The 16,216-nt window shown below is 36.0% G+C and overlaps 1 protein-coding gene across 2 annotated transcripts in view; it reads left to right on the top strand.

The window, feature by feature from the left end:
* LOC103992010 (probable polyribonucleotide nucleotidyltransferase 1, chloroplastic) overlaps nucleotides 1–16,216 on the top strand; it is a 69,830-nt gene that overhangs the window by 52,086 nt on the left and 1,528 nt on the right. The window contains exons 12-23 of one of the 2 annotated variants that reach the window (XM_009411562.3): nucleotides 229–342; nucleotides 939–1,031; nucleotides 3,586–3,764; nucleotides 3,945–4,128; nucleotides 4,227–4,274; nucleotides 4,442–4,514; nucleotides 10,800–10,873; nucleotides 10,961–11,068; nucleotides 11,147–11,241; nucleotides 14,033–14,096; nucleotides 14,430–14,483; nucleotides 14,573–14,614. In XM_009411562.3, coding sequence (XP_009409837.2) covers nucleotides 229–342; nucleotides 939–1,031; nucleotides 3,586–3,764; nucleotides 3,945–4,128; nucleotides 4,227–4,274; nucleotides 4,442–4,514; nucleotides 10,800–10,873; nucleotides 10,961–11,068; nucleotides 11,147–11,241; nucleotides 14,033–14,096; nucleotides 14,430–14,483; nucleotides 14,573–14,614 — 1,128 coding nt within the window. The remainder of the gene's footprint in view (nucleotides 1–228; nucleotides 343–938; nucleotides 1,032–3,585; nucleotides 3,765–3,944; nucleotides 4,129–4,226; nucleotides 4,275–4,441; nucleotides 4,515–10,799; nucleotides 10,874–10,960; nucleotides 11,069–11,146; nucleotides 11,242–14,032; nucleotides 14,097–14,429; nucleotides 14,484–14,572; nucleotides 14,615–16,216) is intronic. The other variant, XM_065192229.1, reaches the window with a different exon arrangement.

Below are 16,216 nucleotides of genomic sequence, written 5' to 3'. Positions count from 1 at the left end.
TATACTTGTTAGGTATATCTTTTTCTCAGGCTCCATGTAATTAATGTGACCCCACTTCTTTCCTTCAAAATTGTCATACTGTGACCTAGTATAGCAAGATTAATTGAGGAATCAAGTTGTTTGTACCTGTCATCTGCGGGGGCACCTAGAAAGGCTAAACATGAATGTCACATACTGTGATGTCATCTTCTTTTATGTTCCAATTTGTACTAAATTTGACTATCACAGGGTGGAAAACGCAGTGACGGTCGAAGCCCTTCAGAAATTCGTCCAATTAACTCACAGTGTAGATTACTTCCGAGAGCACATGGAAGTGCTCTGTTCACTCGTGGAGAAACACAGGTTCGCTGAAGTGCCTAGTTGTGGTTTGCTCTTTGCGGTAATATGACATCTGGTGATATCTGCACTTGTTGTCCCTAACGAGTTGGCTATATAAGCTATTGAAAGCCTTTTTGTGATACTATCCTAACGAGTTGGCTTTTTGGTTCTAAATGCTATTGAAAGCCTTATTTTACTATGTAATTTCCAGTTAGTAACTGTTGATTTCAAGTTGGACCCTGGTGATGTACTGTGTGAGCGCAAATGTTAGCTTAGCATGTTGGTTTTCTTTTTTCTTGTTTCTTTTCTTTCTTGAAAAATACGTGATTTATTAATTTTTTCAAAGCTTTGAGTATATTGAAATAATACATTCTATTTTTTTTGTTTTTTTAATGCTAGATCTTCTTTACCATAAGTAATGAAATCTGTTTGTTCAGACCCTCTCTTTATTAAAAAATATTATTGAACTTTTATGTTCATTTGTAAGATAAAACTAAGTTAATGTGATTGCAAAAATAATTTTTATGAAAAGTTAATGTTTAGATGTTCTTAAATTTTCAATAGAATGCACATAAGGTAGATGATTTTAACTCTTAACATCATATTATCTGAATTTCTAGTCACTTGCGGTGGTTACTCTTGGAGATAAACAAATGGCACAAAGGATAGACAATCTTGTGGATACAGAAGAATTAAAGAGATTTTATCTTCAGGTATGTCTTATGTTCCATATGCTAGTATTGCAGTTAAAATCTCTTTTACATTTGGGTGAAGTATGAATTCTTTTGTTGGTTTAATCAAGGTTTGTCGTACCACAATGTACCACCTGATATGGGTATTTCATATCGGTTTATCAGTGCATTCCATCGTATCATGTGTTGGTACATCGGTATAGTTCGGTACGTACCATACCGACGGTCGATTAGTACAACGGTACGGATCGGTAAGGCAAACCATGGGTTTAACTGAAACTGTTTTGCGACTTTGATTATTAAGCATGCTAGTAGGCCATTGTTCTTATTTAAGCAAAATAAGTGCTACTGTTTTTTAGGTTTAATTATGCTGAGTAATGTTGAGATGGATGTGTGGAGTTATTAGGAAAGATAAGAAAAGAAATACTTTTATTTGTGAAGAACTAGGTATTACTTCGATAGAGGATAAGATGAGAGAAAATCGTTTAAGATGGTATTGGCATGTGTTTACCTTCAGATGCGATGGTCGGAAGAGGTGAAATAATTAATGTTAGCGGTACGAGGAGAGGTCAGTGTTTTCAAAAGGCGCTCAAGCGAGGCAAGGCTCGAGCACCTTGTAAAACCCCTAAGCGTAGCGCTTCAATGAAGCACTACTCGGGTGCTCGCTTGAGCCCATTTGTCGGGCGCCTCAAGTGAGCGCCCGAACTAAATTTGGTTTGGTTCAAACTTTGGTTTAATTGGACTTAGAAGTTGGTTCAATTGAACTAACTAAAAGAAAACAAAAAGTCAAATGAAACCTTACATCTGTCGCCTTCGTTCGCTCTACCTGCCATCGTCGGCAACCTTGTCCAATCTCATTCGCCGCTGCTACTTGTCCGCCATTACAGCTCGTCTAAACCCTAAACCTTATCTGCCGCTATAGTCTGTCTATTGTTGTAGTAGCTCTATCCGCCGTTGACGACAACCTCTTCTATCGCCTTCATTTGGCACCTTCGCATGCTCCATCCAATGCTGCAGCTCCATTCGTCACTGTTGACAACGTTGTCTACTACCTTCGTTCGCCGCAGCAGCTTCGTCCGTTCATAGCTATAGTTTCATCCTTCGCTCTTTGCTTTCCCCACCTTCTTGTTAATTAAATTGCGAATGGACGAGCAACAACTTGTTTGGAGTAGTTTAAAATATTTGTTGTATCTACAACACCATGGGCAATATGCACTTTGATTTGTACATGAAACTCCCTTTGCTTTTACTTAATGATGTCTTAGAGCAACAAAACATTCCTGGTTAACAATATGCTTTTGGAGCAATTTAATTCTAACGTAGGTCTCCATAAACTTGTTTAGCATATTTCTATTTAGCCGCTTATTATTTTAATTATAATATTCAGGAGTGTCTCATTTCGCTCAGGTGGGCGCCTAGGCGAGCGCCTAGTGCCTTGGGTATTTTGGGACCTTGGCACCTTTTGACACCTAGTGTTTTTAAAAACATTGGGAGAGACAAAGGAAGACCTAAAAAAATTTTAATAGAAACTATAAATAAAGATTTAAGCACTCTAAACTTAATTAAACATATGATTTTTTACATATCTCAATGTCAGTAAAAGATCCATGTTACCAACCCTAAGTTATTGGGATATTCGGCTTTGTTGTTGCTGTTGTAATAATGTTGAGTAATGATTTTAGACCACTTATTTGAGAAATGATTATAGAAGGACCTATCAGTTGCATGCAACATTTCATCTCCTGTCTTCTATATCATTGTCCAACATGTGCTGTCTAGCAGCTAGCTTTTAAATATACTGGTTCTGCATGACATTCTATATCCTACGGGTACATCAGTGGTTGTATTGAGAAAAGTAAAAACAAATAAACATTGTTGTGAGAGGCTGGGGATAGGTTGGTCACTGTGACAGTGGATAGCTGTTGTCCACAATGTGCTGTGTGGAATCTTGGGTGAAGCTCCTCTGCTTCCTTGTTTTCTTGGTCGACGGTGTAAGATCTTTTGGAAGAGATGATAGGTCTCAATTGAAAAAGGTGGTCTTTGAAACACAGAAAAACTAAATATATACTTGTGCCTTTGTCTTATGTAGTTTTCTTTTTGTTTTTAGAAAAAAAGAACCCAGTTAAGATGTGTATATTTAACTGACTGAATAAACATTCTATAAATTATGTGCGTCACAATGATACCCCCTTTAGTGTTTCCAAGTGCTTCTCCGATATCTGGATATATAGTGTGCCAAGTTCCCAAGCCAAAGTTCACAAGAAGGGTTCTAGGTGCTGCTCCCTTTCATTGATTCTAGGCAGCATATTATATTACTTATATTCATGGTATTAACTTTTAAAAGAGATTCATTTCTACATGGTGAACCTCGGTGCTCCTTTTGCCTCAGAATCTAATCATGAAAAAATGGACAAGCATGAATCCAACAAAGTTGAATAATTATAAGATTAGTAATGTTTACATTTAATAATTTACTTGTATTGTCAGTTCTAAATGAGATTAGTTCATAGTATGAACTTCACACTTGACATCTCAGTTCAACCTTTGTTTGACAGTTTGTGGATCATGATTGCAGTATTCATTTCCACCATCATGTGTTGGTGAAGTTCGGCGGATGGGAGCACCCAGTCGGAGGGAGATTGGTCATGGGATGCTTGCAGAACGTGCACTTGAACCTATTTTGCCTTCTGATGAGGAGTTTCCTTATACCATTCGTGTTGAGAGCACCATAACTGAAAGTAATGGCTCGTCGAGGTGATTTCTGACAAGTCAATTTATTTTTTGAATCTTTTTGGGATGGAAGACTGTTGACTTTTTTATTGAAGCTCTAGCTGTTTAGATTTGTAATTTCTAAATCTTCTTGTCAAAATCAATTACTTTAGTTAAGATTCTATAATGTATCTGAAACCTGTGAATCTCTCAAATAATTACCAGTATGGCATCTGTCTGTGGTGGTTGCTTGGCACTTTTAGATGCTGGAGTTCCTATTAAGAACTCTGTTGCTGGGATAGCAATGGGTATGGTCTTGGATACAAAAGAATTTGGAGGGGATGGGACCCCACTAATTCTCTCTGATATTAGTGGATCTGAAGATGCTTCTGGAGATATGGATCTTAAGGTTCTCTTTTCTTTTTATCTCATCCAAATCATTATGTTGTCCTTTATTTAAATATCTTTCTATGTCCAATGAAAGATAACTGTAAGCTAACTTTGCAGGTTGCGGGTGATGAAAATGGTATAACTGCATTTCAAATGGATATCAAGGTTGTTGATTGTCCGAAGAGCATAATTGACAACTTATTTTTTACTTCACACACCTATCCTGTATTATGCCTAGTTGGGAGTAGTCTAGTTTTAGGACTTTTAATAGACCCAAAGTGAGTCTTCATGTAGTTACTATTGAGTTCTTTTTTTTTTCTTATGCTATGTAGGTTGGAGGGATTACCTTGCCTGTAATGCAACAAGCACTTGTTCAAGCAAGAGATGGACGGAAACATGTTTTAGGTAAGCCTCTAATTCACACTTTTCTGTGTTATGATACTGCACTACATTCCTTATCAAATGTTCTGTTTTGCTGTTGCCATAACCAAACTATAATATGTAAAGTTAAAGTTTATTTCATATTATCCATGATTATTACACATTACAAATATGCATCTTTTTCACAATTTCATTAACAAATCTGTTGTGGTACCATTGGCATCATAAGGTTTTCATAATTCAAAGCAATGATTCAAATACTAGTGCAATACTGGTATCAGTCAATAGACCGTACAGTACTGATGCCCACCCGTACCATGTGTGACTGTTAGAACCCTTGCAGATTCTAAACTTGGGGTTGATCTCTTTAGGGGATCGGCCTCCTTGGAACTCTATAGGGGTTCCTCCCTCCAAGTTGCTGCTCAAAGGCTGCAGAAAATATTCATCTATTGCTTATCAAAAGAGGAGGAATACATGACTATTTATATGGTTTGTAAACCCTAACTCCTAATAGGACTCCTACTCAAGACTCCTACTTCTAACCAACTCCTAATAGGACTTCTACTCAAGACTCATATTCCTTTACAACTCCTAATTCATCTCTAAGAAACAACCTCCTAACCCTAGCCGACCTCTTCACCTCTTTAATAGGGGTTGGCTTAGGTAGGTTTTACATGAATGTCTCTCTCAATTAGGACTCTTCTAGCTAGAGTCCTAACAGACCCGCCCTTTTCAAATCAGCCTTATCCTCGAGGCTGACGATTCATGAATTTTGGGAATTTGATCTTCAAGTCATCATAGTTCTCCCAAGTGGCATCTTCTGTTGGTAGGTTCACCAACTGTATTAGCACTTTAGTAGTGGGTCGTCGTTGTCAAGTCACGATCTGTCGATCAATAATGGCACTTGGCTGGGTCTGGAGTTCTCCTTGGATAGTCATATTTGGTGGGTGGCTTTGGGCTGTCTCAAAGCACCTATTTACAACTTTTGCCTGGCCGTTGATTTGTGGGTGATATGTCGTACTCCTTTTCAATTTAGTACCCTGTATATGAAATAACTTTGTCTAAAATATGCTTGTGAAAATGCAAGTAGAATTTATCATAAGTACAATGCGTCCCTTATAGTGTAATTCTTTTGAGTCCCTATTGTAATGAGCCATAGAGCTTGGTGCTTCCTCCAATTTTTTTATAATCTTACTAGTCTCTGAATCTTCCTGCCATTCCATCTTAATATCCTCAAGGAAGTCGCTGGTCGGAAGTGAAATGGCCGAAACTTTAGCTTGCTCGGGTAGCTGCGAAAGCGCATCTGCAAGAACATTCTCTTTCCCTTTTTTGTAAGTTATTTCATAATCAAATCCAAGAAGTTTTGTTACCTATTTTTGCTACTCAGGGGATGATATATTTTGCTCCAAAAAGTACTTGAGGTTTTTATGGTCGGTTTTAATTTGAAATCGTCGACCAATCAAGTAGGGTCTCCACCTCGTTGCTGCGCGCACAATGGCGAGCATCTCCTTATCATATGTTGACTTATTTTGATGGAAGGGAGATAATGACTTGCTAGTGTATGCGAGTGGTCGACCATCTTGCATGAGAATGGCACTAATTCCGACTCTAGATGCGTCGGCCTCAATAATGAAGGGTCGGTTGAAATCTGGTAGTGTTAGCATCGGCGTCGTCGTCATGGCTGCCTTAAGTTTGTCGAAGGCAGCGGAGGCTCTATCTAACCATTGGAAGACATCTTTTTCCAGTAAGAAAGTAAGTGGTGCATTGATCTTCCCATAGTCTTTAACAAATTTTCGGTAGTAGCCTGTTAGTCCAAGGAACCCGCGCAGTAATTTCATGTTTGTAGGTTTCGGCCAGCCTTGTATTGCCTCAATTTTTGTTGGGTCTACCGCCACTCCTTTTGATATTATATGCCCAAGGTACTCTACTTTTTGCTGGAGAAAGCTGCATTTTGGTTGCTTAACAAAAAGAGTATTCTCCCGAAGGATCGTCAAAACAATCCGTAAATGCTGAAAGTGAGTCTCAAGAGAAGGGCTGTAAACGAGAATATCATCGAAAAATACCAACATAAATTTATGAAGAAAGCTCCGAAAAATATCGTTCATGAGACTTTGAAAGGTTGAAGGAGCATTAGTGAGTCCAAAAGGCATTACCAAGAATTCATAATGGCCATCATGTGTGCGAAATGCAGTTTTTGGAATGTCATCGTCACATACCCGAATTTGGTGGTAACCGGATCGGAGGTCCAACTTCGTGAAGACTCGAGCTCCTTTCAATTCATCAAGAAGTTCATCCACCACTGGTATTGGGTACTTGTCCTTGACAGTGATGCTATTTAAAGCTCGGTAGTCGATGCACATCCGTCAAGTTCCGTCCTTCTTGCGTACAAGTAGCATCGGTGAGGAATAGGGGCTGCAACTTGGCCGAATCACCCCTGTTTCAAGCATCTCCTTTACGATCTTTTCGATTTCATCTTTCTGGAGGTGAGGATATTGGTACGGTCGAGTGTTCGCTGGTGGCTTGCCCGGAAGGATTGGAATTCGATGATCATATTGCCGAGAAGGAGGAAGACCGCGCAGTTCATCAAATATATCGGCAAATTCAGTAAGCAATTGGGCAAGATTTTGATCTTCAATTTCTATTTTCTTCTCTTCTAGTTGCAGCTGGAGATGCATCAAAAAGCCACCATTTACCTTGTGCAAAACTTTCTCCATTCATTGGGTCAAAACGGTGGTTACGTTGCTTCCGCGCTTCCCGCGTAGGATGATCTGTTTGCCCTTACAGTAGAATTTCATAATTAATTTAGAAAAGTTCCAAGAGACATCACCTAGTGTAGTCAACCATTCTATGCCAAACATGGTCTCATAGTCATCGATTGGTAGGAGGAAGAAATCGGTGATAATTTCTTGGTCTTGTAGTAATAGTTTCACCTGCGGGCATCTTTGGTCGCACTTTAGGATTCTGTAGTCGACAACCTTTACATCGAACTTGCTGCAGCCTTCAATATGCAGTGTCATCCGAGCAGCAACCTTACTATTCAGGAAGTTATTAGTGCTGCCCGTGTCGATGAGAACAGTGATCGGCTGTTGTTTGAGAAGGCCTCCAACTTTCATCATTTGCGGGTTTGAGTAGCCGGCTAGTGCGCGTACCGTAATGTCGGTCGGCTGTGGCTCTTCTTCTATATCTTCTTCTTCATGTTCAAGGCTCTTTTCTAGATGTTCAATAACCTCTTCTTTTACTAGTTCAATCATAAGAAGTCTGCCTTTTTTACAGCGATGCTCGCGGCTCCACGACTTGTCGCAATGCCAACATAACCCCTTCGCATATCGCTCCCGAAGCTCTTCTCTTGTTAACCTCTTTGATGTAGGGACTCGGTCGACAGTAGGGGGGGCTAAGGACTTCAATATTGCTGGTTGAGGAGCGACCCTAGTCCTCCGAGCTTCATGGTTCAATTGCTCCTCTTGATGTCGTGCAAAAGAGATGGCTGCCATAAGCGTATACAGTTGTCGCGTTTTAACTTCTCCTTGATGTGATTTCTTCGGGCTTAGTGGTCGGCCCAATCTGAGTTCGGTAAAGAGCGTCCGAATCTTATTCTCCATTTGTGCCTCGAAGGCTTCGAATTTAGCATTGATTACCTCCTCAGATGCCATAGTATATGCCGCCAAATCTGTGATGTTAAGATCTCTCTTTTGTTGTTGGGTTAAAGGCATGTATTGGTTGAGAGAGGTGATGGTCGAAAGGGTTGGTAGATTGGTGGATGTAGGCTACGGTTTAGGCTTGTTTTGTGGCTATTTTGGGTGCAGTTTGAGGGTGTGGTTTGGTGGAGTTTTAGGACTGTAAATGAAAGTTTTGGATCTGTGGTAGATGGTAGCAAATGTTTGATAGAAATAAGTGGAAGTTGCAGCAAGTACGTGCTGTCTTGTAAGAGTAGAATTGTCGTCGAAGAAACAATGGTTTCTCGACGTAATTTCCACCAAAAACTTGAGAGAATTGAGGAGGGAATTGATAGCAAAATCACAATTTATATGACAGCAAGGATATCTAATTTAATCAAGAAAATTTCGGCAATATAATAGCAAGGAAATTTGTGTAAGTTGCGATTGCAGAATTCTCGTCGAAAAATTTCAGCGGGTTACGACAAAAATTTGCAGCAACACAAAATCGTTTTTAGAGATGAATTTCTTAATAGATCAATCTTAGATAGAACCCAAGATGATCTATGAAGTGTATAAGAAATTTCATTAAAAAAAGATTGCAAATAGATGGGTTAAGGCAACAATATGCGGCTGAAATTTTCTGCAGCACAGATTTTTAAGTATAACAAATTGGATGTAAAAGATCAGTGGTTTATATTGAGAATTTTTTGATGAAACCAAAGGGAAATACACTGTTAGGAAGTGTCAAAGCTATTATAAAAATTTCGTAGAGATTTGGATAGAAACAATGTAGTATCAAGATCAAACAGACGGTGCTATACGGTTGGAATTCTGCAATGTATCTTTCATCGTAGAGATGAAAACTTTATGACGAAAAGTTTATGAAGCAATATAGGAATAATTTTTTTGGGATTTTCAAATATGGATAACTAAATTGCAGCAGCAGTAAGGTAGAAAACCAGAACCTGTTGCAATTCACGAGGAGATCAAAGGATGATCCTTGGTGGTGGAGATGACGGCGGAATTTGGCAACGATCTCTTAAGAAATTGTGCTAATTGCTTTGGGCGGTTGTGGAGGGTTGATGGATGGCTGTGGAAGGACAGCAAGACGCCAAGAACGCTGCTCTGATACTAGGTGTTAGAACCCTTGCAGATTCTAAACTTGGGGTTGATCTCTTTAGGGGATCGGCCTCCTTGGAACTCTATAGAGGTTCCTCCCTCCAAGTTGTTGCTCAAAGGCTGCAGAAAAGATTCATCTATTGCTTGTCAAAAGAGGAGGAATACATGGCTATTTATAGGGTTTCTAAACCCTAACTCCTAATAGGACTCCTACTCAAGACTCCTACTTCTAACCAACTCCTAATCGGATCAGTTGTTTTCAATATTTGATTGATCCTTCCTCTTTTATGCATAGTTTACTTCAGATTTTATTTTATTTTATTTTTATATCTTTGTGTGACATATTATTTGTCATATCATGGAAAAATATGAGTAAAACTTTTAGAATCCATAAAGTTAGCATATATAAAATGTTGATCACGGCATATATCAAAATATCATATATACAAGTTCAAATTTACATGGGATTAAGATTACAAAATTTGGTAATAACAAATTACCAACATAAAACTTGATGCATGCCTTATTTCTCATTACATAACCTAGAAACATATATTGTTTGTATGTCTTATGATATTGGTAGAAATTGTGGCATGTTGATCAGATGAACAATATCCATGATAGCTTCCTACCTGTTTGAGTAGGGAGTATGTAACCATACAGTATTGGTCTGACATGATGCTCCACCAAATAGAAGAGAAAGGTTTGTTGGTTTTATGAATCACCATGCTGGCTGTTGATCAGTAGAAGTTTGAAACTACCACTATGACTCCCTCATGGATAATAGGATCCCTTAGCATGAGACTAGTTGTAATTTGTCAATATTGTACCCTGGCTAATGAAATCCATACTGGTAGAAAGGTTAAATTGTGTGTATACACCATATATTTGTGTAGTTCTTAGTTAGATTTTGTTTGCAAGGATTGTTTTCTTTAGAAATCTGACTTCAACCAACAAGAATTGTCCAGTTCTGCAAGCCAGCTTTGTTGAAGAAGTTAAGATACTAGCTTTTCACATAATCCTCAATCTCAGCCAAATGTTAGAGGGTGCATCTTGGTGCCACTAATAAGGTTTCTCCTTTGGAATCTAGATGGCAACGGTTTAAATTGTAAAAATAACCTCTTTGCTTGCATGTTTAAAGCTGTGTATGTTAGTCCTCTCTATGTCATCTATTAGTGGGAGCCTCCTCACTGGGTCATCCCCTTTAGGAATTTTAACATTTAATATTTGAACTAATTTTTCCTCCCAAAAGTGTGAATTGAAAAAAAAATCTGCAAAATGATGGTTTCTAGTTGTAATTCATATGGAAAATTGATCTATTTCTTAACTCTAAGTGTTCTAGTTATTTATATTGTACTTAAATAGTGGAAGAATGACCGACAAATTTATTATGACAATTTAGCAAAGAATGCTAATAGTAAGCTTGGCTGCTATTTTGTTTCTTTGTCCATTTTGTATACTTGCTATAATTTTAAGTGTGCATTTTGTCTTAATAGTTACTTTAAGGTGGACTTGTTTTGTTGTATTCATTCAGCTGAAATGATGAAGAGCTCCCCACCTCCATCAAAGCAACTCTCTAAGTATGCTCCATTGATTCATGTTATGAAGGTAATACATGGGTACTATTCTCAGTTTTGAACCATGTGGCATATATTATTCTCTGTCACATACCCTTTATTGAAAATAATGTTTCAGGTTAAACCTGACAAAGTCAATATAATTATTGGGAGTGGTGGGAAGAAGGTTAAAAGCATCATCGAGGAGACTGGAGTTGAAGCTATTGATACCCAAGATGATGGGCTAGTAAGGATTCAGACTGAACTTTTTCTTTAATCTTCATTCTGCTTTCGCAGATTCACTTGATATGACTGCATCTTGCAGATTAAAATTACTGCAAAGGACTTGTCAAGTTTAGAGAAATCGAAAGCTATAATAGCCAATTTGACAATGGTTCCAACCGTTGGTGATATTTACAGGTCAGATGTTATTAGTGGAGTGTCTTTTAAGCTTTATATGATATTAGGTATTTTGAACATTAAATGCCTAGATATAACAGACTTTTGAGACTGGACTAACTTCCATGGCAACAATCCATACCATGTTCTAGCTGAAAGCAAGTAACGATATGTTGATCGGTACATAACAACTGGTTTTTACACGTCCAGCCAGTGCCTGATACTGGTCCATGTAACATCTTTTATTGTCTATTCTGGTTAGACCAGGCAGTAGGCATACTACACTGGTACTGTGCTGTACCAGGCTGACATTTTAGTGGATCAATATTTAAATTCTTGGTTAGAAGATACCACATTTCGTGCTTAAATTTAATTTGTTCTATTAGGCATATATTAATACTCAGTTTTACATTGATTATGCCACTTTGGTGCTTCTTAAAAAACACACTATCTTATGTTTATTTATTATTATTCCGTCATGGAATTTACTTCATGACTCTTCCATGTGTATCTTGTGACATTAATAATCCATATTTGATGTTGTGATCTTATGATAACATCATTCTTTTTTGCAAGATATGATAACATCATGAACTACAACAACAGAGCCATTAAGTCTCAACTATTAGGTTAGCTAAATGGATGTTTTGTCACTATTAAGATAGTTAAATTAAGAGTATTTAAATTTTTATTTATAGTTTTTGTTAAAGTCTTTTTAATTCTTCCTCTATTTCTCCTCGTATCACTTCTCCTAACACATTTGTACATTTGTAGGTCTCCTAATCTCACATTTTCTATTCATCAGTCTCTCTATATTATTGAATAATAAGATACCTAAAACTTAATGGAACTTTTTATCTATCCAACTTAACTATATCTTGTTATATATTTCTAGTATTATTAAGATTACATATCATATATGAAATCTTTAAATTCTAAGGATTGTCTCTACAATTCAAGTTCAAAATTAATTTCATTCAAACTCTCATTAACTAATGCAATATTATTACTTAAATAACATATACCAAGGAGGACTATCCGACAAGTAAATTCATTTATAATCAACGTGAAAAAAGTAAGAACTTAATATGGATTCTTGTTATAGTCCTATGTTATGGAAAGCTCACTAAACAAACTCCCGACTACATTATCAACATTTCATTTATGACATTAATATAATTAGTGGATACATCTTTCTTTTTTGAAATTTAGGAACTTTATTATAGGCCTTCTTTAAATCAATAAAAATCATATGTAAAATCTTTATTATATTTTTGGTTTATTATCTTGATAAATAAATAGTTTCTATTATTGATATTCCAAGCATAAAATCAAATTGATTTTTGAAGATTTTTAATTTAATTGTTATCCTACTTTTAATTTACATAGTATGAATCACAATTTTAGTTCCTTTGTAATTAGAATAGTTTTGTATGATATCCTTATTTTTAAAAATTGACACAAAAGTTCTTTGTCCATTCATTGTATTTTTCTAAATTTTAGAATTTTATTTAATAAGTTGTATCTTCTAAACTTTTACAAACCTCAAAAAGATAACATCAGGTCCCACACTCCTACCTATTTTGATGATTTTAAGGTTTTTTTTCTTTTATATCATTAGTTCTAAATTTATAAATAAATCTATGAATCATACCATTATTATCTATCATTAAAGCTAAGTTATATATGAAATATTCATTAAATAATTTATAAAATAATTTCTCAATTTTGTATTTTTTGAACTTTATCTTTAATCCATCTAATATTATCTAAACTCTTGCACTTTCTTTTCCTAGCCTTAGCAATTCAATATATATATTTTTAATTCTTAGTAACCTAACTTATTAAAAAAATTATCTTCAACCTTATATCTTATCATGCTAATATCTCTTTTAGGATTTTCTTTAGAATCTATATATCTTTTAAATTTGTCCAGCATGATCTTTTAATTTTTCTTTTGCCATCATTGTCTAAACTAAAGCCATTAATTCTAACACAACATATGAAATGCTAGCAGCTAATCCCTTTATTTCTGTAGTTACACAGGATTTATCATTTGTCAGATTTTCTTTATTTTACAGTGCAAGATGTGCATTATAATATCTTTAACCATTATAAAATGCATCTCTAAGATTTCATCAAGTCCACTAGCTGTGACATGTTTCTTAGCATAATGATACTCGATTTATGTAATACTAAATCAATTGGGGGGTATTGAAAGAAGAAATAATAATCCTAAAAATGATTATTATGTTTTTATGGTTCATTTATCTAATTCTAGCTTTGCATTAGGAATCAGCAAGCCCCCTTCCAAGCATGCTATAAGTTCCAGCTTGTCATTGTACACCTGTGTGCCATGCTTGCTATTGTAGGCCCATGCTTGTGCAAGCACAAACTTTTGTGGCTGGTGTAGTAGCTGGAGATGTGCCTATCTTCCATTCTAGAGACCTGGAGTTGTTTGACATGGTTGTCACATTGTAGCAGTAGCATTTTTTGGTTTTAACCAATTTTCCATCTTCATCCGTTGTCCCCTTTTTCCATCCAAACAATTCATGTTTTATTAAATTTAATTTTATGCAGTCACTATAACAGATAACCTAGAAGTTGATTAGGAGTTGAATGGAATTGGCTTTCATTCCTTAAGAGAGACTTTTCAACTGTATTTGAGGGATTTTTGTCTAGCACATTGCTTCAATCTTGTTGATTACGGTTATGTCAGTGAGGGGATTTTGTGTTTTCTTATGCATGATATCATTTTAGTGTTTTGGTCAAAAGCTGACACCCACATTTTCCTTCTAATTGAACTTCTCAGGAACTGTGAAATCAAGTCAATAGCACCTTATGGAGCTTTTGTTGAAATTGCACCAGGACGGGAGGTTTGTTTAAACTTTTAAGCCTTTGTGCAGGTTTACTAGCACCTTATTAGATGTATTGTCTTCTGCTACAAGCTTATACATTTTTTATATATTTTGGTACTTCATTGAATATGGGTGCTTGATATTCTCAACATGCCAAAGTGTTTTATTCATGAATACAAACAATTGAAATGAAGTAATGTCAACTTTTAAAGAATGAATTTAATTTTCTGTCATTCTACTATGATGAAAAATATGCATATTCAATATTTTTGTGTTAGAGGCTCTCTTTTCTCTTACCTTTATGAACTACTTACTGCTATGTGTAATAAGTTCTCTTTTAAACTTTGATAGGGTCTATGTCATATCAGTGAGCTTAGTTCAACTTGGTTGGCAAAGGCTGAAGATGTAAGAACAATATATTGTATACCTAAAGTCTTTGTCCTACTATGTGTCATGTTCACTAAGAACTAATTGTTTTGATACCTTATTTTCAGGTTGTTAATGTAGGAGACCATGTTGATGTGAAACTTATTGAGGTAAGTTAGCCTTCTGACATATAACCTGGACAACTTGACAAAATGTTTGTTTGTGAATTGCTTGTTTACATGCACTCATCTTGATTTCTCCTGTTGCTGTTTCATTATCTTTGGACTTACGCTTTTGATTTACCATATTTAATAATTGTTTACTCCTTGAGACATATCTTAAACTAGTACAACATTAGTTTCTAATAACTAAGAAAGAAATAGTGATCCATTGTATAAGTGAAATTAGGTATTGAATCTAAAATAAAGTAGGAAAACTGTTTTTTACTATCTAATGGCATGTAAAAACTCCTATATGATACATCTGAAATGCACAAACATAAAAAGGTTCATGTGGAGTAAATTCGACCGCTAAATTTATATTTACAGAACAGACAATGAACATGTATAGATCCAACCCTGATTGACATACCTCCAATAGGTGCTGGGTCATGTTTAGAAAACGGAATGTTTGGAAAAATCAATATATTTCAGAAAGCTTAGACGGATTCATACTGATCGGTTACATTAGTTCATGAAGAGGTCTGTCTCCTACATAATGGCAAATATTTGATGATGAAAACTAACTCAGATTTTCTTGGTAGTCATTGTATGTGATGGATCGCATTGTTCTAACTGAAGTCAAAATTCATAGTAGCAAATGCCAAAGATAAATATTTACCTGTTACCACATTAATCAGCAAAGAGAAGACATTAATCACCTCTAATGACATAAATGATTCTCTTTTTCTTTTCTGGTGTAAGAAAAACATTGCAACATGGAGAACATATTTAAGTTCAATATGTGATAGTTAGCACAGCTAGTGTGCCATTGGAATAGGAAAGAAAATAAATAAAAAGAACTTTTGATTTTGCAAAAGTTAAGACATTCCTGTTCAGTTCCGTTTTCTGGCATCACCTCTATTGGGGTGAGTTGTCTTTAATTGAGGAGGTAGGAGAGGGGCAAAGGATGTGCTATTGCATTCAAGACTCAAGATGTGGTGTTTAATGGCTTCTGTTCTCTAGTGTCACCTTCTCCTATTCCTTCATCTTGGTTCAACAAGCAGATGGCTTCGGATGTCTTTGAGGGAGGAGGCAGGGTTTTGGTGCAGAAATTTTTTTTGTAGATGCAGCAGTTAGAAGATTTCCTAGTGAAATTATTCAGTGGTAGAGGAAGTCCTAAAAAAATCTTTAAAAAATAATAAATAAAGATTTAAATACTTTTTAACCTAAGTTTTTTTACAAAAGTCAATTACGGCCAAAGATCCATCTAAGAAAAAACCATGACCATGTCTTGTAGATTAGGTTCCTTTCAAGATATGGACACTCCTAATGTAGATTTGGCCTTCCCTTCCTGTGTTCCTGTTCACCGTACCGATGTGGGACATGCTGATTGGTGATACTAACTTAAATGATATAATACAATACCAAACATGACAAGTTCATGAAGAATCTTTAAATCCCCAAATCACTCATTTATTCCAATACGTGATAAAATATCTTGATTCTCAAATATTAAATCTTGATATTGCAGAAGTAAGAAAAAAAAAAGTAAAAAAATTGCAGTAGTAACAAAAAGGTACAATATAGTTGATTATTGAAAATACAAGGAAC

The sequence above is a fragment of the Musa acuminata genome, chromosome BXJ1-7, assembly GCF_036884655.1.
Source record: "Musa acuminata AAA Group cultivar baxijiao chromosome BXJ1-7, Cavendish_Baxijiao_AAA, whole genome shotgun sequence".
Classification (NCBI taxonomy): Eukaryota; Viridiplantae; Streptophyta; class Magnoliopsida; order Zingiberales; family Musaceae; genus Musa; species Musa acuminata.
Note: the sequence above shows the minus strand (reverse complement) of the source record. Positions and strands in the feature narration are given on the sequence as shown.